This window comes from Opisthocomus hoazin, chromosome 6, assembly GCF_030867145.1.
Source record: "Opisthocomus hoazin isolate bOpiHoa1 chromosome 6, bOpiHoa1.hap1, whole genome shotgun sequence".
NCBI classification, from domain to species: Eukaryota; Metazoa; Chordata; class Aves; order Opisthocomiformes; family Opisthocomidae; genus Opisthocomus; species Opisthocomus hoazin.
In genome coordinates, this window is record NC_134419.1 from 67,273,153 (window position 1) to 67,297,469 (window position 24,317).

Here is a 24,317-nt window from a genome sequence, read left to right on the forward strand (position 1 = left end):
GGCAAGAAGGAGGACCCAGGGAACTATAGGCCGGTCAGCCTCACCTCCATCCCTGGAAAGATGATGGAACAGCTCATTCTGGATGTCATCATTAAGCAAGTGGAGGAAAAGAAGGTCATCAGGAGTAGTCAGCATGGATTCACCAAGGGGAAATCATGCTTGACCAATCTGGTAGCTTTCTACGATGGCATGACTGGCTGGGTAGATGAGAGGAGAGCAGTGGATGTTGTCTACCTAGACTTCAGGAAGGCTTTTGACACTGTCTCCCATAACATCCTCCTAGGGAAGCTCAGGAAGCGTGGGCTGGATGAGTGGTCGGTGAGGTGGATTGGGAACTGGCTGAATGGGAGAACTCAGAGGGTTGTCATCAGCGGCACTGAGTCTAGTTGGAGGCCTGTAACTAGTGGTGTTCCCCAGGGGTCAGTACTTGGCCCAGTCTTGTTCAACTTCTTCATCAACGACCTGGATGAAGAGTTAGAATGTACCCTCAGCAAGTTTGCTGATGACACAAAACCGGGAAGAGTGGTGGATACACCAGAAGGCTGTGCTGCCACTCAGCGAGATCTGGAGAGGCTGGAGAGCTAGGCGCAGAGGAACCTAATGAGGTTCACAAGGGCAAGTGCAGGGTCCTGCACCTGGGGAGGAATAACCCCATGCATCAGTACAGGCTTGGGGTGGACCTGCTGGATAGCAGCTCTGTGGAGAGGAACCTGGGAGTGCTGGTGGACAACAAGTTGACCATGAGCCAGCAGTGTGCCAAGAAGGCCAGTGGCATCCTGGGATGCATCAAGAGGAGTGTGGCCAGCAGGTCGAGGGAGGTTCTCCTGCCCCCTACTCTGCCCTAGTGAGGCCCCATCTGGAGTACTGTGTCCAGTTCTGGGCTCCCCAGTTCAAGAAAGATGAAGAGCTACTGGAGAGAGTCCAGCGGAGGGCTATGAGGATGAGGGGACTGAAGCGTCTCTCCTACGAGGAGAGGCTGAGGGAGCTGGGCTTGTTCAGCCTGAAGAAGAGAAGGCTGCAAGGGGACCTTATAAATGCTTATAAATATCTTAAGGGTAGGTGTCAGGAGGATGGAGCCAAACTCTTTTCAGTGGTGCCCTGCGACAGCACAAGGAGCAACGGGCACAAATTGAAGAACAGGAAGTTCCATCTGAACATGAGAAAGAAATTCTTTACTTTGAGGGTGACAGAGCACTGAAAGAGATTGCCTAGAGAGGTTGTGAAATCTCCTTCTCTGGAGATACTCAAAACCCACCTGGATGATGTCCTGTGCAGCCTGCTATAGTTGACCCTGCTTCGGCAGGAGGGTTGGACTAGATGACCCACAGAGGTCCCTTCCAAGCCCTACCATTCTGTGATTCTGTGTATGGATGCACATAGGCACAGCCGGCTCAGTTGCTTGTTTCCCTAACTCTCTAAAGTACCTGGCGGCTTTCTGCCTCACAGCTCTGAGAAGCTTTTCTTGCCTTTCCTTTCAAAGCTCAGAGGACTATCGCTTCTGTACCACTGCATTATTTGGAAGCAAGACTAAGTTTCCCAATATCTCTAAGTGTCTTCTTGTGTCCACATCTCTAAACACCTCCAGACGTATTCACAGAATCACAGAATGTTCGGGGTTGGAAGGGACCTCTGTGGGTCATCTGGTCCAACCCCCCTGCCGAAGCAGGGTCAACTACAGCAGGCTGCACAGGACCTTGTCTTCTGGGCACTTAAATCCTGTGGGAATGCATTTGTCCTCTCTCGTCCAATGTGTGCATTCCCTGTCTAGTGCTTATGTATTCCAGTGATCTGTAAGGCATGTCTGAAGGTTAGAAAGAGAGGGTAGGAGAAAGGGAGAAGAACATGAGGTTTGTTAACTGCCGCTAAACATCCCAAATATGTCCTGACTTGCTGCTGGTTAAGAACAGAATACTAAATCAAGCCAACAGCACAAGTCATTTGAGGCCAGAACTTCACTGGAGTAAAATCAGCATAGATGTATTGAATTCATGAGAGCTGAGGCAATTTCCATCTCTGACATATCCAACAGCAGACAGGTTAGCATAAAGAGATAGCATTTTATATAGTCTCTTTAGAATACAGCTTCTTTCTCTCTGCTGTGTGTTTTAAGGAACAGGAAAATATTATCTGAATTGTCCTTATTTTAGCAGTTTGGACTGCATGGCACAGAGTTCTTTTAAGGGCATTAGAAAAAACAGTCACCTTCCAACAGGCAACTACACCCCGATAATCCTAACAACCCCCACGATGCTTAATGAACTACTTTTCAGTTCTCTCATTTTAAAATTGCATTTCTCCAGGGATTACTGTCTAACTATCTGTCTAACTAACTGACTTTCAAGGATATCGTTCTAGCAGTCCAACTTCCCTTGGAAGAAGAAATAATCCCTTCACTTTCTTGGCTTCCTAAGCAGCAAGGGAAAATAAGTCCCTGCAAACTTGCATGATCTGTAGCATGGCAAACTGTTTTTGCAATGAAATCGTAACAAACAGAATTTGGGTGGATGTTATGAGGTTCAAGTCCTCACTGCGCTCGGAGGCAAGACCAATTCTTTATAACTCTTTCTGGTGTGGCAATTCCTGCTGAGTCAGTGTGGGCTTGTCAGAAGAAACAAGAGTAGCAATTTTTTTTCTCAGCTGATAGTAGTGCTTAAATTGATTTTTACTTGTGGTTTCCAATGCACCGCTGATCATGTAATAAATACTGAGAGAGCTGACAATTGCAGCCGATTGTTGATTGCTGCTCTCTGAGCTGGGTGCACAGTGTCCACTGTGTGCATGACTTCTCATTTAGAAGGGCAGGACCGTACATTTAGGTTTACAGCTGGAGGAGCCTTTGGGCACAGCATAGGAAGGCAGTGGCCTGAAATTTGGGGTGGCTTTGGGCTGGTGTTAGAATTAGTGAATGCTAACGGCACTTTCAGAGCTGTGGTGCTTTCACCATTCTGAGAGCTGATACTTTGCACCACTGCCAGTGCTACATTTCTGGGATTGGTCTCAGTTTAGTTGGACTGATTAATCACTGACATGCCAAGGATCCGTGTGTTATAATATATAACCTCTCATTTTCCTTTCTTATGTAGGAAAATCCCTTGGATTAACATCTATGCCCAAGTTCAGCATGACAAGGAGCAGGAAATGATTGGCTCTGTCAGCCAAAGTGAAAATGCCCCCAAAATCACTCTGAGTGAATTCACAGACCCTGAGGAGCTGATGGACAAAGAGCTGGACACACGAGTGATGGGTGAGAGACAGCCCTCAGTCGGGGCTTGTTTCACAGCTTGGGTGAGGGTGTTGGTCGTTGGGATATTAGGAGAGGCAGCGAGTGTGACCGCAGGTACAAGCTGAGCCTGAGGCACTGAGATACAAAAAAATTTTCTGTCTGCAATGTGGTTACAGGGAGTTTTTCCTACCGTTTTTCAGCTTTTCTCAGTGTTACATGACCAGAGTAGAAACCTGGAAACAGCAATAGGCGTACAGGAGTTAGTAATGGCTGTGGCTCCTACCTATGCCTGCTCATGATTCTGTCTCTGCTGTGGAGGAGTCCCAAACTCCCTGAACCCTCAGAAGAATCAGCTGAGCCAAGCTTACACTGTTGGTGTGCTATCATTACAAGTGACTATGTCCCTAATAGTTTAATGAGTGTACTGCTGGTCAACTGAGCTGCAGTAGCAGGTTTTCTGCGTGCTCCATGCTTGTTGCAAATGCAGAAAGGATGTGTTACTTTTAAGCACCTTTTCTGTCTTTACCCTTGCACAAGCACATCCTAAGAAAGAGATACAAGCAATATAGACCGAACTGTTGAAGTCACCACCCTGACTGTCTTCTCCATTTTCTCCTCCACAGGAAGCATCTCAACTATTGCCAACAGTGAAAGCACAAAGGAAATCCCCAACTGCACTAGTGTTTAATATTGAGAATCCACTTGGTCTACAACATTTCTGACTTTTTATTTGTAATTATTATTGTTATAATTATTATTATTATTATTAAAAAAGAAAGAGTTATATGTCATTATTATCATTTGGGAGGGGATGGGGTGGGCTTTTTCTGTTTACCAGGGCTGCATTTATAAATAGCAGGGATTCTTCATATTTAAGAAATACTCATCAGATTAGAAATAAAAAGCAAAGAATGAGTCAATTGTGCAATGGGATTTGAATGCCAGCCTCCTGTTAAATACAGAATGGGAATTAAGTATTCAAATCCAACAGGTAGATATAGTACCTTGGGCAACACGTTGTAGGTAAATTGTTCCTTTTCAGCCCTTTTCGAAATAAGTCATGAATCAGCTGCTTCATCCTGCCAGAGGGCTCAGGCTGGGTTGTTGAACCAGGGTCTGCAAACATGCCAACAGCCCTCGTTTTCCAATGACGTGCATGTCACCTTTTTGCAGGATCTTGCCTCTTTTAGTTGCTTTTCATTTCAGTCACCCTCTGGCACTCTTGACTGCTGAGAAAGGAGGAAAAAAAAAAACCACCAGAGCAAACACACACATCAGCGTTCCTTGGACTGGGATTGGCTGGAGGGCACAGCACCACAAGCAGTGAAGGAGCATGCCTGAGTTTATGAATGCAGCCCGAACCCCGTGCATGTGAATAGCGAGGATACCGAAAGCCTACTGTAGATAATTACAATGTACATAGCTTTTTATTTCTTGGGAAATAATTTAATGTTTAGTAAAAGAAGATATGTTTAAAACAAAACCTGAACAACATACACACATGCACGCACACACACACACTGCGCGTGCTCGTGCACGCCAGCCAACCGGGGACCGTGGTGAGCAATTGCATCACGCTTTGGTTCCAAGCGTGTTCCAGTTGTCTGTCGTATTTCAATCTGACACAGCTGTATATAAACAGCATAGTTTATTTCTCTGTGTATAACAGCAAGCCTTTTTTATATATATATATTATTATTTCCTATGATGGAGCAGAAAAATATACTAGCAGGACAGACTATGAGTCTGTCATGAATATTTTAATGATGTCTATCGTCTGTTCACCTCTGTCACTGTTGTCCACTTCTGAGAAGGATCCTGGTGACATCCATTAGGGAAAATGAGAGAAACAAGTGCGAAATTACCACCATCTCAGTGTGGGCAAATATCAGTGTGCTTGCAGTACCCACTACAGGCTCAGCTCAACAGTGGGCCAGGTTGCAGTAGCTTTATTCCCAGTGAGAAGTCATGCTTTCAGCAGTTCAGCTGGTGAAGTACACTGGTATTCAGGGTGTGAGGGCACAGGAAATTTTGGCTGAACGTGATGCATGCAATTAAGGACTACATGTTGGAGAGGGGGCTGCAGGGTCAGCCCTGCATAACAGCTAGGAAAAGTCTTTTTTATTAGTGCTGCTGAATGGCTGCTTCCAATTTTGGATGGAAATGCCATCAGAGTAATTTTTGCATGGTGACTTTGTGTTTTCTGGTTAAAACAGGGAGGTTAGTGAAGGAAAGGTAGGAAAAAAGCTCTTTAGGAATCTTCTAATGCACTGAGTTGAGGATAGCCCCTCAACTAGTTTGAGTTTTGGGGCAGGAAGTTGACTTATCCATTTTTCTTGAGTTTTTGGTATTAAAAATGGACCTAATTCTGCAGACTATTGAGTTATAAGACCCAGTAGGAGCGGTAGGAAGTTTGAAGACACATTTGGGAAGATGTTCTAGTGCTTGCCTGGTAACAGGAGGCAGAAATAAGGCCAGGTGACAATGTTTGTTATAGGAGCTGTATACAGGACTCCATATCACCTTTAATATATCTGGACTGAAATGAGGACAAGGTTAGGATTTAGGAGTTACTTGCTACCTTTCTGCATTGCAACATGCCAGTTGGCTACAAACCAGCCTCAGCTACATGTGTTCACTCTGTTAAGAGGCTGGAATGTCTTTCAAAGGTTAAAATCTTGATGAGTCTGAAGGTCGAGAGAAAAACAGTTAAAAACAGTTTTGCAGAAAATCACAGGAGGTGTTTCAAGATTAAAATTGTAAAACAAAAATGTAGGGAAATACTGTTTTGTGTGATGTACTAAAGCTAAATATTCTCAATTCTTCCGCTCCTCCATTTCAGTCAGGCTTGTAGGCCATTTCTGTTGATTTGAAAATAATTTTTTTCTGTTTCCTCACTCACTTTTCCGCTCTAGTTCATGATATAAACTGGAGAGTGATGGCTGTGCCTTTCTATCTAACCTTAAATTTCCATCCATATGTGCATAAACTGTTGCATTACCGTCTCTGTTCTACTGAAACACCAAAACAGTTTACAGTAATGGCCCAGTCTGGTGATAAGGCTGTTAGCGCAAGGTCGTCATTTCCTGTATAGGTATACATGGGAGAGATGTACAGAAACAGTGGTCCTATGGGCCTTGAGCCACATTGTGGGCTGATCTCAGTCTTTGCTGATCATTGGGATTTGAGGGACTGCTTTTGTGAGTTGCTGCAGAGGACTGGATGATAAATACTCATTATTTTACATATTCACTTTTTTTTTTTATAAACCAGGAAACAAACCGAAAATGTTCATCCTTGTTCAGAGTTTTCTGGTTTTTTTTCACAGGATTGATTTCATGTTGATTTAAAAAGAAAGGCAGGGGATTACAGATCTCACAATTTATTTTTATTTTTTTTTTACATTCTTTTCTCTTTAAACTCTTAAAGATGACTGTTAAATGTCTCATAACAGAGGGGAGGAAACGAGGAAAAATAGGGAGTAAGTTACTGAAAAAAATGGAAATATTTTCACTTCTCGAAAAGAAATTTAAGCTCAATGAAGGCTGAGACATTTCTGAATGATACAGTTAATTTTTGGAGCAACATCTGTCCAAAAAGCCATTTTCAATTCAAAATTATCCTGAAGACACTAGGAAGCAAACATACAAAATCCATAGAGCCAAAATTAAATGTCAGAAAAGCCTGCCTGATTCTTGACTTGACACAAACCTCATCTTCTGTGAGACTTAGTGCGTATCACTACTTCTCAGGGTAGTTTGTCACACTGCTGCCTAGACCAGAGCATGCTCCAGGCACATCTGGAAAGAGCTCACTAGAATATACATGGGACCACATTTGCCAGATCATACCTGCTGCTTCTAGGCACAGCCATGGCCGATGGCAGCTGAGAAAAGGTTTGTGAATGAAAGCTGATAATTTAGGATGCTAGAAGGGTAACTGCTGCATCCCAGTGAAACAACCAGGGCTGTATCTGTCCGTGGGACCTCTGTAATGTTTGGATTGGGCAACCAACACTGTCCATCTATTTTGGAACACACTGAGCTGTGGCGTTGGCACAGACTGAAGTATTGGCCACTTTTATTTGTATATATCATGCTGGGAAATAACAACTTGGGCATGTCATTAGAGTTTTTTCCCCTGCAAGTTTTACCTCTGAGGAAAATGTGACAGAAATCCTTAAAGCTGCAGATGATTATTTACCTGCGTAAGGTGGGAAAGAGCCAGTGCCATGAGTAGAATGTAAATAGCTCCCACACAGTAGTTGTGTATAAAGAGGAAAAGAAAAAGAGAAAGAGAGAGAGAGCAAGAGATTGGGTCAGCACCCTAAATCACTGACAGCCTTTCCCCCATGATGGATTCTGCCGTATTAGCTGTAACTTAGGAATAATGCATGACACCTGGAGACTAGATGCAGCTTTTGGCTCTGTATGGATGTACATCTGATGTAAATGCCTGATTGATCACCTGCTTAGTTTAACCTGTGCTTGAGAACCCCAACACCAAGCCTGGAAGGATCAGAGATGAGGCTAGAGTGACTGGTCTTCAATTTTTCAGTTACTGTTGCCATCAGTACCTGCACATGCAGGAGAGATTGCATTTTCTTCTGGACTAAGCTTTCATTTCAGGGATGTGCGAGGATGTCCTGTTCTCCTCTCTTTCCCTTCAGTCAGTTCCCACACACATTCCAGCTCTGACAAACAAAACCAGAATCCTCACATCCCTTCTGATGATGTCAGACAATGCATTAAACCCAAACCACGACCATGGAGGATTAAATGAGGCAGACAATTGCAATACCTGTATTAAACAGAGTAATACAAATGCATGAGTCATATATATACATATATATATACTGTTCTTGGTTTTATTGTTCCATTTGAATATTTCTACTGTAAAAAAGGCAGTGGTTTTGAAATTGTTGAAAATAAATGTATTTTTGTACATCAGAGTTACCACTGGCTGCTCTTTCAGTCTTTGTTCTTCTCAAATTTCTTCTTGGTGAAGTCTGCTCTGTCTTCACTGAATTTCCCTTGCCATATCTAGCCCTCCAACCCTATCTGTCATTCAGGGTCATGCAAAGCACTTGGAAGGTGATCATAGAAATGTTATAAGGCAAGATTTTTCAGATAAAAGATAAAACCACTACCTCTCCTTCCTTTTTACTCCAATTGTCTCCTTGCCTTTCCATCCCACAGGCTGATTCTTTTGGAGCCCTGGAGGTAAATAGCAGGGGAGAACTACCTGCTTATGCAGACAAGGGCCTGTCAATCCCATATTCGCATCTAACGGACTTAAGTCTGGAAAATGCTGTGGAGTGCCCACACGCCTCACTGCCACCCCCCTCCCCCCAAAAATAAAAGCACACCTGCTTCACTGCTTGACACAAGAGACTGTTTAAAAAAGGAGACAGAGCATGGAAATATGTCTCTGGAGATACATCAGCCCTCTCCCTCCATGGGAATGCATACACACGCACACTCACACACCTTTCCCTTAGTTCTGGAGGTCCATAAACTGCAGATTTCCAGAGTGTGGGAGAGTTACCTGGCAAACATCTCTCCATGGCTGTGTCCTTCTTATGCGCCTTCCCAGGTGTCCACTACTGATCACTGTTGGAGGTGGGACTAATGGGTCAAATCTTTTCTCTGACCTGATGCATCTAATCTTTTATGTACATATTACATAAAAATGCAGCTTGTATCTATTTATTCTCCCTTTTATTATCAATGGTCAGTTGTTTCTGTTTTTTTTTTTTATGTCAGCAAGCTGAAAAGGTCAGGCAACCAAGGACTAGTTTGGCCATCTTAGAGAGTGATGTGTGGGAGAGCTCCAGCATCACAGAAGACCTCTCAGCTTTTGAAATCTTTTTGTCTGGCTCTCTTTACAGCAATGCCAGTGTAACACTTCTGGTCATGCAATCCTGAAATACAAGTTATGAGCAGACAAGTACAAATGATGAAATTACTGTGGCTTAATGCGCTACTATGGAGACCCAGTAGTCGACTATGTGCAGCAACACACAGTTCAGTGCAGCTGTGAAGTCATATGCAGGCACTTCAACATCAGCCTTCATCACAGTCTAGAAACATGGGAAGTAGCTCAATCTTTGCCTGAATCCAGCTGTTTTTCTGTGATGGGTGGACTTATTATTCCCTTTGTTACAGGCAGTGTAAGCACTGTTTGTTACATTATGATACAGTTGTGCCAAATACCCCTCTATTGGGGAATATGGTGCTGCCCAGGAAAGGTGCATCATAACTACTTCTGGAGTCAGCTAATCGCTGTCATATTTCACTCCTTGTTGTGGTGCTTAGCCCAAGGCTGCCATACCAGGTGTCAGACAGTTGTAGCACAGGAGACATAAGTACTGTCAAGGCCATTTTCCCCAGGTGCTGATAGTGAAAAGTTCGGCTTGATTTGGGCTTGATGTCTAATGATGCTCTTGTGTTCCTTGTGCAGGGAGAGCCTTTCATTACTTGTATAATGGAAGCAAGTAGAGGGCCTGACTGAGAACACATCCCACTTGCACCTGCCACTGAATAAACCACATTGCGACGATGTTGGTGATGGAGAGAACATGATGAATGCGGCTTGGCCAGGGCTGGCTGCATCTCACCCACGCGCTGCAATGTAGGACAGAGATGGAGGAAGGTGCATGCCTGAACCAGCCAAGACTCTGTCTTCACATTCTTTGGGGCACTGGGTTGGATTCTCCTGCAGTGAGGCAGAATCTGAGAGGCAACTGATGTATCTTTTGTACTGTTCTGGAAGGTGAGAGTCCTTCTGAAATCATCAGCCTGAAGAGGCTTATACTCAGTGCTCCTGCTTGTCAGCAGCGTGCCTAGCCTTGCCAAGGTAGGAGAAGAGCCTGTTTCCCCTGGTTCAGTCCAGGCCTTGGTGCTACCAGAAATACAAGTTCTCACGCCCCAGAGAATTAGCTCAAGACAGGAGGCCGTTTGTGCTCCAGATACGTCCCTGTGAATGCTGCTGTCCAACTTATAGTCCTGCTTCTGGGGACAAATGAGACATTTCCCATCCAGAACTCATGGCACCATGCACTTAAAGAGGAGTTTAGCAGCACTTAGCTGGATTTGTCTTCTGCCCAGGTCTTCCTTTTTGCTTGGCCCTCTCCCCAGTGAAGTACCCTGGTTATTAAGCACTATCAAAGCACCATTGCATTACTGACATATTATTGTAATACATCACCTAAGTGCTGATTTGCTGTCGTATGTCATGGTGCTACATCAGAGGACTGACAGGTGACAGGCACCCCAGACCCAGAGACAGATCACTTGTCTGAGGTTTATGGGTTGCTTTTTTTTTTGCTAAGAGAGCAAGCAAAGGCGAAGAAAGCAGTGCTGGACTGCTGCCATGAAGCTTTCAAAGCCTTTAAATATATTTATCTATACATTTTTCCCTTGACCCTGAAACATTAATTAAACAAGACTGCTGTATAAGCCCATAGAGATGGGTTTATTTTGGGTCATGGAGAAGGGAACAATTGTCCACCGTGAACCGTTTCACGAGACCAGCATGCGTGAGTGTCCGCGTGCAAGCAGAAGAGAAAGACTTGTCCTTGGAAAACAAAAACAGGTTTGCTTCTGAAATTCAGAGAATTTATTGTTATTAGCTCTCTTGACTACAATGTTAATGCAGTTCTGCAGGTAGAGACAGGACATAAGGTAATGGTAGTGTTTGTTGTTGGGATTTTACCCGTGATCAATACAAAAGAATTGCTTTGCCAGTGCTTTGTGCTAGTTCTACCTATGCAGGCCCACTGACATTAGTGAATTTAATCTTTTATTTATACCAGTGTGAGCTCTCACACTAAGAGGAGTTACGTGCCTACTTCAAGGACAGAATAAATCCTTTTTAATGCCTCACTGTGAATGTCAAACAGTTGTCGGGCCAGAATTTAGGGGATATTGTAATACTACTACTAATAAAAAAACCACATACAGGGACATAGTGGAGAGGAAGGAGAAGGATATTTATTAAATGAAAGATAAATGTTATGATGATGTGTGCTTTTAAAAATCTTGTGTTGGTTACATGAACCTGGAAGGCAAAAAGGAGAGAAAAACTGGAAAACAGATGTGAAACAGAGTGAGGAAGAACAGAGATGGACCAGGCTGGCTGAGAGCATGTGGCTGACCATCATGCACAGTGCGAGGGACACGGATATTTAACCATTTAGTAGTTTTAGCACTGGAAATTTCTAAAGTCTCAGGCTGGATCAAGACAGTCAACAGGAGATGTAGCACATCCAGTACATATAAGACGGAATAATCTCTGTTCCCATGTCCGGAGGCTCAGCCTTGAAATTCAAGTTTTGAGCAGCTGATTCCCCACTGAAGGCACAGTGTTAAGCACTGAGGTTCCTTGTACAGCAGTGGTGGGTGAGTGAAGGTTCAGGCAAGACTTGTAGGCCATTTTCAGAGCTCAGCTCAGGGTTGCATGTAATTGTATTCAAAGGGTTGGATGGATGCTGTGATAAAGAGGTGGCTCCTGATCTGGGATGTAGGGAAAATGGGCCTGAAGATGGGAATATGAAATGCCGTGCAATATTTGTCAGTTCACGAGACTCACTCATTTTTCATTGATGTTACTTGGACTGTATGCTGGGTGAAGGAATGTGTTAAAATAATTTTCTGGGATGGGAGGCAAGGATAAGCTTTTACAGGGAACTATTTAAATGGGCCATCAAGAACTGACGAAGGCAATTGGCTGGGTTAAGACAAAGAATGTAGGTACCTGCAATGAACATCCCCTGAAGAAAGCCTCAGAGAAACCAGGGAAATCAGAAGTTTTAGGGAGGAGCACAGGTGGTGAAAATGAAAGTGAGACAACCTCACAACCAGGAGAAGGCAAAGTCAACAAGGGCAGCATCTCTTGTTGCCAGACCTGGAAATGTTTGGCTGTACTTACAGTTTCCCAAACTTGCTATACAAGCATAAGCTCACACACACCCCCACACACACATCCCCCCAGCTCCCTCTCCCCATGTCAGAGCAGTTCTGGGGCTCCTGAGAGCCACAAGGATGGTGAAGGACTGAGCTCCATACCATGCCACGAACTGCCCAGGGACAGAAACTGCTGCCAGCAGAAGGAGAAATGTTTCTGTTACTTCAGGAGCTCTGCTCCGCAGCATGTTTATATGCCCCTAAGTGTCTAAAGCTTAGTGTGGGCAAGTATGGGAGTCTAAATCCATTTGTGGCTCTGGATCTCACTGCCTAATAATATCACCGACACTTGGAATAATCTGCGATTTTGTTGGGAATACCGATGAGACTGTGTTTTTAATCTTTTTTTTTAACCTTGATATGCTCCTGTCAGTTCCACTCTACAGGGTGCTAGAGATCTGAACCCAGTTATAAGATGCAGAGGGACTTTCCTCTCTTCTTTTTATATTAAACTTTCCTTCATTTTGTAGGTTATGCAGCAAAGTCTCAGCATAAGCTTTACTGCTCCACACCTGCTGCACTTTGGAACTATGAAAAATTTGCAATATGAACAACATTTACAGTGTGAACATTTTGTCAAATTTTAAAAGGAAAAGTCACAGAAAGGACAAACGCATGTAGTCCTATGGCTTTGGTGCAGGAGAGCCCGAAGATAGTTTTTGGCATCAGTGGATACATTCACTGTGGGTCATTCATTAGCTCCTGTGGCCGTAGGGCACAGCCCCATGCTGCATGAACACTCACACAGTTCCGCAACCCCTACACCTTGACAGCAGAGGAGGATGATTTAAGAACCACTGCAAATTATTTATTCATTCAAGATATTTTTGTCAGCCGCTAATCGTTAACTGTTCCTAAGTAGTGGGAGGGAGGTGATCTAATTTATTTGTTTATCTATTCCATTGAGGAATTTTGGACAAAGTTGTTTTGAGAGCAAAGTGTGAAGACAATGCAAGGTATAAGCAAATTATCACAACTATCCTAGTCTGAGAACCAAGCTCCTGTGTGTGAGTACAGTGGAAGTTCTGGGCTGAGGAACTCCTGAGTCCGTCCAAGACTGTTCATTTATGTGGTCCATGGGGATGGAGGGCAAGATGGAACTAATTAAACACTTAATTCCTCTCTTAAATAGCTGTTTGGACTTAAGTCACAAGCCTAAGGTTATGCATTAGATTCTGGTTTGGGCTGAGGTGGATCTCTGCATGCAGTTAAGCTCTGTCAGGTTTGAGTCTGAATTTCTGGTTACAGCTGCTGCACACCAACAGTCTGCAAACTGGACTGAACCTCCCCTAAAGACCACCTGGCTTGCATTAGGACCTCCAACTATCATGAAGCCTAAAAGCGACGCTTGGGTCAGTAGAACGGAAGGAGTTGAAGGTGAAAGTAAGTGGAAAAGACTTCAAAGGGAGGATGAGGATTCACTCAGAGCCCAGAATGTTAGGCTTTCTGGTTAGGGTTTTTTTTTGTTTTCTTTTGTTGTTTTTCTTTTGTGGTAAAACCCTGCCTCTAATTTTTAAATCAGAATTAATAGCTAGTCGGGAACGTTGGCTGCAGAAGTTATTATTATGTTTCAACAGATGTTCAACCAGTCAGATTATTTAATTAGTTTCATGCTCCTTAACCTCATAAATCTGTGAAAGCTGTGACAAGGAAAAAGAAAAGGCATTAATGATAATAAATCAGTACCCTAGACCTTCTTAATACAGTCTAAAAAGTTTGGATCAAAGCACCATTGAAAAGTTTGGGTAGCAAACTGAATGTCTCTGGAATACAAATCTCACTTGAGCAGAGGTTTCGAGGAAAACGCCCAGGATTCTCACTGCAGCATCCTTGGGAAGCAGGGCAAGCCTGTTTGTGTAGGGAGCTGGTTCGGCGTTGGAGAGACCTAGCTCTGCCATGGGTTTAAAATGTGACTTTCAGAAGCTCTGCCTGTTTCTTTTCCCGTCCTACTTAAACAGTAGGAACATTGTCTGAAGCAGAGTCCAACCCTGAGTACAGCCGTGTACTCGCTTCCCTGCACAGAAAATTTGCATCGTGTCTACATCTATGGTGTGGTAGAGATGGTTGCTTTGGGAACTTCAGGGACAGAAGTGACAGTAACAAACAGTAGCATAAGAGCAAGGAGACAGTCAAATCTGACATTTTTTTCTTCTTAATTCTGTTCCACTGGGTCTTTCATATACTTAACTAGAAAGAAACTGATTGTGTTGAAACAAAACGAAAAATAGAGCCCCCCCTTTCCACAAAAGCATTACAGCCTCTTTGCCCTTCCTTTGGCTTATGGCTCTGTTACAGACCTGTTTGTCTCTCCTTTGATGCTGCAGAATGTTTCATTAAAAAAGAGACAGTTAATAATTTAGTCTCTCTCAATTATCCAGTTCTGCTTGACACAATTCTATGTTTTCCACCTCTTTTCTTCCCCAGCATGGGAAAATATAAATTCTCCTGGGCATCCAAGAGGAAGCTGGCACCCACTGGCTGTTATTTGATGATCTCTACGGGCTTAGGACCCTCTCACACAGCAAAAATTATATAGTTTACATAGTATATAACTATATATAGCTGTATACATATATATGTATGTGTTTATGCATATATGTGTATATATGTATATATATGCTCACATATATATGAGTTTTTTTTCTCAAGATTCCTCCAGAGAAGAGGGTCATAGTTCAAGTTACTATTTAGAAGAAAGCCTCATTTTTTTCTCTCTCTTTGCTTCCCATTGACAAGAATGCCTTAAGAGGCTGGTTTCCTGATTGCTGTACCTCTGTCAGCTTCCTTAACTTGGGTAATAGCAGTATCACCCTTTCTCCCACTCGTATGTTATACAAAAATCCTTTTTTCTTTTCCCTGAGATGGGTGAATGAATGAATGGCCTAGGGGGCTACCAGTAGCTCGGCAGAGCAAATCAATGAAGATGGAAAGCTAAGTGGCAGCTTTGTTGCTTCATCATAGTTCATCAGAAGTACTTGGTGCTATTGCAATGAATAAGCTCAGTATTCAATGGGTATGAGTCTGACCTTGAAAAGTAACCATCCCCTATTGGGTTTCAAGCAATTCAGTGAGCAAATCTTTCTAATATATGGCAAGGACTAGCCGTTGCCAGGATCCTGGGCCAACCGTGACCAGCAACTGGACTGGTATCTCTCTCTGCATTTACTGCACTCGCAAGTTAAGCGATCACAGGATACACGAGTCAGTGAATCAAAGCGTACAGTGACCCACTTCATCCTCAGCATGCCTGGAAGAAGAGAGCTTTATTCCTATGTGTGATTTTTTAAAATGTGTGGCAGTCATCTTCATTTCAGAAAAATACTTTGTTGACAGACTTTTGCCCCTCCAGAGACCAACTTCAAACGAGAGATCATTTATAGAGGAAAAACTCCATTCAATAAGGGCCTTTTTGTACTGGTTTTGGGTCCAGCAAGCCAATAAATGGTCTTAATTTTTCCTTCCAGCAATTTCATGTAACAAGTCTCACAATATGCCTGCACTCCATAAACCAGATAAATCAGGGGGGAACAGAAACTTGGGTGTGGCAGGAATGGATTTGCTCCAGAAACTTCTGAAAGTCAGTTTTGACTTTGCTCCGAGGTCCGTGCAGTGGAATCTAGGTCAAGCATGGACAATGTGGTCATCCCCCTGAGCTCTACGGTTAAATGTTTTTTTTCGCTGCGTGGACCTGGTAATGCTTGCTACACAATGTGCACAAGTCATTGCTCTGGACTTTGTTATACTGACTGCAGTAAATGGGTCTGCTGGTCCTGCTGTTAGTGCCATGGTAGGAACTAACATTAACTACTGAGTTTGCCTATTTTTTTATGATCAGTTACTTCCCAATGTCTGTATTATGCTTTGTATTTTTGGTTCATGTCCAGCACCACCACCCGTTTCTCTGCCTTCCTTACTTTTCAAATGGCATCATATCCCTGCTAAAAAATTTCCACCTATGCAGCCGGTGTAGTGGGGAGGTGAAATTCACCCTTGTTAATTCAAACATATGGAAGAGGAGAAATGTGGGTGTAGAGAATGGCCATCTTTTGTATGTTTGCATGACTCTCATGAAATTTAAGTTCAGAAAGGTCCAGGCAATGTGACCTGCCTCCTCCTGAGGGTTAAAAGCCATCAGCTGCTGTGCCTGCCTGCAGCACAGTGACACCCTTCTGCTGAAAGAAACTTTCGCAAGCCAGGTTTTGATGCAACCTGTGAAGAAATGGGCAGGACTCTCAGCTAATGCTCCATTTCTCTTGTTTCCCCCTCCCATACTGTAGGAAAAAAAATGGTGTTTACACTTGTTGCTTTTTTTGCCTCTCTTTAGAAAATATGCTACCATTGTATATGTTTTTCTCATCATTTTTTAGCAGGGACAGAATTAAGAATGAAATTGCAAGGGAGGAAAATGTAACAGCTCTATTTTTTATTTGATGAGAAATACCTCCCAGGTAAAAGGAGACATTCTTCTTGGATAAATTCCACATTTTCTGCAGAGCATGAACAGGTAGGCTGAGGTTTTGCATGGTAACCCATCATCAGTACCGTTATTACTGCCAGTAACCAAACAATCTTCTGTTTTCTAGCAGTTAAAAAGAAATCATGAAAATGTCTTTGAGTGCAATCAGGAAGGCTGCTTTTAGAAGCTTTTCTTTTAGAAGTCTAATGCCCCTTAAAAATATAAGGTTTTTTCCTTCTCCTTTCATTTCTTAAAGTTTTTTTTTAAAAATGAAGAATGCGACAGGGATTAAAACGAAAAAGGATCTGGAATCATTTTGACTGAGAGGAAAGAAATATTTGTACATTATTCATCGTACGCTCGATTATTCATCAAAAGTTTCATTCTTCAACTAAAATCTTTTCCTTATCTTAAAGCCACTGACATGAATATATATCACCAAGTTAAAAAGATTGAATTACACTTCTCCTGCTGCTGCTAAGATTCATGGAAGCTCAAAGCCCAGCCTAGTCCCTAGGTGTACCGAGCCAGTGCATTTTATGATTTTCGGAGAACAACGCTAACAGGGTTTGTCTCTTCATTGTGATACGGAGATGATTGAAAATGTGCTGCTGTATCGCTTGATAAAAGACCTTTGCCAAAAAGCAGAGCAGCTTTGTCATTTGAGAACATTACCCATGGGGCTTAAGAGACCTACTTGACAGCAAAAGCTGTAACAGATTTTTTTTTTTAAAGCAGTATGTTCTCCACTGCCATTGTCAAGTAACTTGAACAAGAGAAAAGAAGGAGCTGAGATGTGATCCATAAAATCTTCCATGAGTATTGTGTTGCCCCATGAGTACGGAGGGAACAAATGACATTTTCTTGCTCTCGTTCCTAGTGCTAGTTCAGAGGGAGAGTCACTCCTGGTTTGTACTGCTCTGCTACACCGGCTTGTGGCTTCCCGAGGTGTTGGCTGCTCCTCAGGTGCCCAGCTTTAAAATGAGCGTGGGCATGGTGGTATGCTGCAGCGCTCAGTGCTGGATGACTGCCCACTCTGCCTGATTTAATTTTGCAAGTGCTGGGGACATCTTTTCTGCCACAGTAACAGTTGGAGCACTAAGAAAGGTGGTTTAAAGTGAGTTTGGTGTGTGTAATGTACACAGCCAAGACATGTCCTTTGCAGCATGCACTGTGCACTGCCTTGAGGCAGAGATGTCTGGAGGGTCTACTCCCCACCCATCTGTGTGATGGAAAATACACAGAGCTGTTTTTAGGTCCTGCACAGGGACCTGGATCAGTCGCATGAGCTGCCCTGTGGCAGACAGGCAGGGTTGGCCAGTGTGCAGGATGTGGCACAGCCTTGCTCTGGGCAGTCGCAGCTGCCTCCACTGCCTCCTCACTACTCACCTCAAGGGGTAGAGGGCTGTCCCCAGCACTGCTGCACCGGGGCATAAACTTGATGGCACCAACCCCAAACTCACTGAGAAGGGAAAGTAAGAAGGGCTTGTGGCTGCCCTGAACTTCCTAGTGGGTCCTGATGAGATGGGTCTTGGCTGATTTTACGTTTGACACACATGGGCTTAATTTTTTTTCCTGATCTTCTGTAAGATGCATTAAAAGAGCCAGTTCATACCAAGCAGCCTCAAGGGTATGACAAAACAGGAGACAAGTCCTGAGGCTCTCATACCTGTGTCGCAGGCGCTGATGCCGGTGCAAGCAGTGAGGCAAGTGTCAGTGTCTCTGCAAACATCCGAGGACCAAGGAGGTACCTCAGGGCTGCCAAAAGGATGCTGTGACCTTCAGCAAGATGGAGCTTAGTGAAGAAAAATCACATTACTCCTCACAGCCCATAAAGTGCGAACTCGGTTTCATGACATAGACTCTAACTCTTAAATGGAGATAACTTTTTCATTAGTTTAGGCATGTGTTTCTGGATCCAGGGCTACCAAACAGTATGTAGTATCAAATAACAGTAACAACACCAGCAATGCGATAATATCATCTAGTGATACCAAATGCTATTGTACAACTATGTGTTTTGATAGCAGTTCAGACCTAGGACTATCATCAGGCATTTCACTGCAGAACTGATGTATTTTACACAAACACATAGAGTCCTCCTCTGTCAACTTCTGTAGTGACTCACAAGTGCATTTTTCTGCCCGTTCAGGTGGCTGGGCAGCAACCAGTCCTTCTGTTGCTCCAGAACAAGGACAGTGTTAGATGATCTGCACTGAGCTGTACATCATTCTGCAACAACATGCCTTTGATGGGAAAATGGGCCGCTGCAATTTGAGCAGGGCTGAGCTCTGACTTGCCAAGGTCATGTGGCGATAACTTGAACTGAGGGGAGCTTGGAAGAGGAGAACTGTAATTAAATTCCCCACTGAAGTTCGTGAAAGCTGGATAAAACAATGATAAACTGGCCCAGGAAAAAGAATAGTGATGTGATTTTTGTCATTTCAGATTAAATGGATCCAATTTAGTGTGGTGGTGGCAGGGAAAGTATTTTTAGAAAATGTAAAGGGCCTTTAGATTTCTTTTTCTTGTCCTTGGCGACTTAGCAAATCCTGTTTTTGTGTTTGCCTCTCCTAAACCATAATACTTGCAAATTTTGACCCCTCTTGCTGCCGTAAAATCCAGAAGAAAAGGCTGGGTTTTAAACTCAGCCCATGTAGCCCTTGGCTTACCTACTGCAAGAAACAGACCATGGGAGGCCCAACGGGAAATCACATTTTCTGTGATTTGAATACTCTTCATTCTCCCTAAATGAAGTGACGCTGGGCAAAACGTAGCCGAGGAAGTGTGGTTTGCTCTCTAGCTGGTTGAGCAGTAGGGCTGAACCAAGCAGATGACCAATTAGTGAAGGCAAATAGCACAGGAGCAAACTCTTTTGAGCCAGGTTGTTGCTGCAAATTAAATGAAGGGTTTTTCAGCCTATGCCCAAAAATAAATGAGGCTGAAGTTAATCCAGCTGTCCTACCTATGTCCTCAGTATCAATATCCATATACACAGTGCCTATGCTAGTGACTGTTATTTTTAACAACAGGACAAAGACTGTGACGAATTTAGAGAGATGTCTGCTTTGTTTTGAGCTCTTAAACCTCTTAATTTCCAAGATCAGTGCAAAAGCCTAAGGAGGTTTCTAAAGTACACATAAGAAAATACTGAAAAATCTCACACATGCCTTTTCTGCTACCAGAAAATGTGCCGATGGTAGCAGGTCCATGAAGTCTTAAAGAAGAAGGTCACAGTCCATCAGCTACTGAAGCTGCAGGACTGGGAGGGTGGCGTAAATCAGAGCACTGCTCTGGTGCCAGTCACTCATGCTGACTTTCAGAGAACTGTGCTGATTTATGCCACACCTGACTCTGACCCCTTGCAGTGCTGGATTGACGTGTACTAGGCCAAAACTGGGAATGATTTCTCCAGCAGCTGCCCTTATTTTACAAGTTAACTTTTTTCTCTGTTTCCCCTTTCTGAACTCTGGAGCTCTCTCTTTCCACATGAACTGAGCTTTCTTGAAAATGATTGTTTAATGGGAACATCTGGTGTGTGAATGGAAGACTTATTCCTCCTTTTCCCTTCAGTAAATGCTCATTTCATACTTTAAAAGTTGATCTTTTTCTTCCTTTGCCAAGCAGAGAAAAAAATACAGATCATTACTTGACACCACAGACTGTGCTTTTCAGTTACTTAACGTGTGCGGGTGTAACCTGCAAGCCATGACTTAAGAGCTTTCCCTATAATTAAAAGTTTTCTGCTGTAAAGTCTTGGTTTCTGATTAAAATCTAGCAGTCCTTCCTGTTGTTCAATTAGTGCTAATTAGATAGTACCTGTGCACAGTACTCCTTGCAATTCAATAACCACAACATGGGATATTTCTTTTTTGGGAGGAAAAAGTCTTTAGAGAAAACCTCACAAAAATCCTGAATTCGTTTACTTGTGTGCTGTTTAGAACTGTGGAAAATTAAAAAATGAAAAGATAAGTATTATTAAAAATATTATTTGTGTTCTTATTTTCCCTTCCCTTCCCTTCCCTTCCCTTCCCTTCCCTTCCCTTCCCTTCCCTTCCCTTCCCTTCCCTTCCCTTCCCTTCCCTTCCCTTCCCTTCCCTTCCCTTCCCTTCCCTTCCCTTCCCTTCCCTTCCCTTCCCTTCCCTTCCCTTCCCTTCCCTTCCCTTCCCTCTTTCTATTTGTAATGGCGGTGCTACAGAAAGATGATCTCTGCATGGGCTTTCATAATAATTGGCTTGGCAAAAGTCTAGTGTTGATGGTGAATTCATAGGCTCCATAAAGTTGTGTTCATGCACTCTGATGGCTTTTTGGCTAAGCCAGCTTTAGCTGACGCTCCCTGCTAGCTGAAGATGATTTACAATAATACAATGGGAAGAGCCTAGGCCATATAGAAAGAGTGGATGTGCAAAGTTTTAGTGCAAGGTGCTGCATATAAACACAGCTGCTCTGGTGCCAGTCAATCACAAGGACTCCCAGCAGACCTATGCTGATTTATGCCAGCCCTGGCCCTGATATGGGAGGATGGCACAGACCAACAGTGTTAGCATGAGACAGGTGGAGGCCCACCTTCTCAGTGCGCTCTGAAATGTCTTAAATGGGAAGCTGATATCCCTGATTTCTTTAGCACAAGCTCATATACTCTACAGATGAGAACTGTTTCACAAACTACATGGCAAGGAAAATAGATAGAGCAATGCGGAACATCCATCTGTGCTTGAAGTTGCAGGATTCTGCTGTGGATCAGCCTGGTACAGCAGTGGCACTGGCTGTAAAACTGAAGTGATGAGCATTCATTTACCTAAATGCATTGAAGCCTCTAGAGAAGACAAAATAGCATCATATTGCTACTCATAGGTTCAAAGCATAGACGGTTTAGCTAAGAGAGGGTGGGGCAAATTTATGGCATGATGAGGCACCTTGAGCTGAGAATCGCAGAACAGAAGCCATTCACCATTCTTTTTGCATGATTCAGTGTCAACCACACAGAAAGTGATGTCAAAGTGTAGAAAATACCTTCCAGACCTCTCTATGTCAGGTAGAATTACCCTTTCCTGCTAGTTGGGTCAAAAGTAACAAGTAAAATGATTTAAAATTGCATGACTCATCAGCCCAGCCAATCATCTGGGAAGCACCAGCTGAATCCAAGATCTCTGCAGTTGTTCCAGTTCATTCCCAGTTAAGCCAAGCAGGGTGTACGTACCATTTGAAATTGCCTTCACAAGAAGACTGCATGACAAACGGAAAAGAAATGTCAAAATCAGAAACCAGAGCCTCATTTTCAATGATTGATGTGCTAGGGCACATGCAGTACTTGCGAGGAACCCCTACGCTCCACTGGCCCTATGGGCTGGAGGAAGAAGCATCTTATCTGTCTAATTCTTGCTCTACTTTTTTGCGGTTCTGCATCGCCAGAAAATTATATTTCGAATAAAGAAGAGAATTTGTTACTTCTTAAATCTACTTGCAGTTCGCTGCAGAGGACCTTTGGGTCCCCTGTAAAAGACCTCTTGGTCTTTTGGTCTCCAGTTGTCCGAGATATTCAGAAAATCTCTGCCACATCAGCTGGGACTTTCAAATGAACCCATGTAGCACCAGGGATAGCCTACATAGGACTGATTAAAATATACCGACCTGGTAAATGAGAGCTTAGCTGTCTTGAAAAACAACCCACCTCCTCCCTGACTTTGAGGCAATGTGTTCCACTGCCTTCATTCCTGCCTGCCCATTTCTTCTTCTGCTCTGATGAGACACTGTTCCCCATGTAGGCAGCTTGGTCCCACTCCTCTTCCTCTCTACTGCTTCTCTTCTAAAAATGCAAACATTCAGCTGTTCATCAGAAGCCTACTGTTTTCCTAGACATTTTACTTTCAGCTTTGTGACGCTGGCAACTTGGATCTTTTTGCTCTAAGCATATTTCATTATGCAATTATAATATCAGGACCGTGTCAGGTGAGCTATACAAATGATGCTTTGAATGCCTCTTTTTGTCTGTGTGTGGTGGTGTTTTGGTTTGCTTTTATCGAGCTTCAGTCTCAGAAATAATACACCACTCATTTATTCTCTAGGACTAACAACCACCATGGCAACTATCAGAAACCACAGTTATACAACGTTATATGCCTTCCTTCAGAATTTGAAGTCCTTCTGTTGAATTTGTCATGGAAATGGGCTTGATGAATTAGATGCAGATAAAGGGAGGGCAGAGGGGACAAAAGTCAGGGCCACCACTGTCTTTCGTGGCTAGAAACTTATATCTTTCAGTTTGATTCACTAACACCTGCATGTGAAGTAACGGGACTTAATGAGAAGAGAGTAGCTGAGATGCTGATGATTTCTCCCAGAAACAGAAGATATAGGGAGGGGTTTTCCGGCAGTAAACAGTGGAATTAGTGATCCCCCAGACTACTGAAACCAGGATTACAGTCCTAAATTATATTCAGTCAAGAGCTTGGAGCAAAGAGAAATGTTCTGGTTTTAGCAGAAATTTCTCTGATAAAAAAGGAACAAATGGCCTGTAGGATGGCTGGAATCCCTCTTGGTCTCTTCTCTCACTTTCCCCATCCCTCTGGGCCTATCTTTTTTTATCTTTGTAGAGATGAACATTTAGCTAGGAAAAAAAAAAAAAAGAAACCCAAACAGCCATACCCAAACCCTTCACATCTCAATGATATATTTCTCCAAGTGACTTATGTACTCTATCTGTGGAGCAACTCTCTACATACAGGCTTCTATTTTGCTGTTTCCCCTTAAGGGGCTATTAACGATGTAAACAACTTCAAAACAAAGAGCCTTGGGCTGTTTCATTAGGGGAAACCATCTCTGCTTCCAAAGGCCTCATGGGAAACAGGAGGAGTTCATTAAAGCCGGGGTGGTGTAAAAAGCTTTGTGTGCATGCAGAAGTGGAACCACCATGAAACATTAATGACCTCAATGCATTAGCAAATCTTAAACTAGAGTAGAATTACACTGTCTCTGGGGACCTGAGTGCACCTCCTTGGATTTTATTTTTTTAATGCTAGGGAAAATGTAGGCTTCAAATTTTAATGTGAAAAGCAAAACACTTTGGTGGTGTGAACTGAAGAAGGCAATCAAGCTGGCCCTAGGCCAGTGACCTGTAGGAGATGTACATCCTGTCAAGCTGCTGCCTTTGCTCCAGTCAGTGCTATTGCCAAGACATAGTTTGCTTAATCCATATTGCCAAATAAAGGCTTACCTGGTTTCTTTTTCTTTGGATTCTCCATGAACAGAGTCCACTACTGAATTAGTTTTCTTGCTTTGATAAGTAGCTATGTGTCTTGCTATTTATAAAGAACCGAAGAGACATTTGGCAATGTTACGTCAACAGCAGGCAACTGTTCAGGGCAGTATTGATCCCAGTGGAAATTACTGTATAGGTTTCTCCTGTGAGGTATGATCTCTACTAAAGTTGGGTGACATTTCTCCAAGGAATACTTTGTTCAGCAATGGCAGAAAAAGCATAATTTCAAATGCAGTGAAACCCTGCAGAACAACTTATGCTGAAATCTGCAAACATTATCAGCCCCAAGAAGAAATATATACCGCTCTCCCCCAAGAAATTTAGTTTAGAAATGATCGCTCAACTTTGTTTAAAAGTTGTTATTGAATAAAGGAGAGCAAGTCTTTGATGATAGGTGGCGTCTTCAGTGATTTT

At 43.2% G+C, this 24,317-nt stretch overlaps 1 protein-coding gene across 1 annotated transcript in view; it reads left to right on the forward strand.

Moving 5' to 3' along the window:
• Nucleotides 1-4,025, forward strand: part of SORCS3 (sortilin related VPS10 domain containing receptor 3) — a 334,020-nt gene extending 329,995 nt beyond the window's left edge. The window contains exons 26-27 of the mRNA XM_075423696.1: nt 3,084-3,244; nt 3,847-4,025. Of these exons, the coding sequence (XP_075279811.1) occupies nt 3,084-3,244; nt 3,847-3,911 (226 nt within the window). The 3' untranslated portion in view covers nt 3,912-4,025. The remainder of the gene's footprint in view (nt 1-3,083; nt 3,245-3,846) is intronic.
• The last annotated feature ends 20,292 nt before the right edge of the window (nt 4,026-24,317 follow it).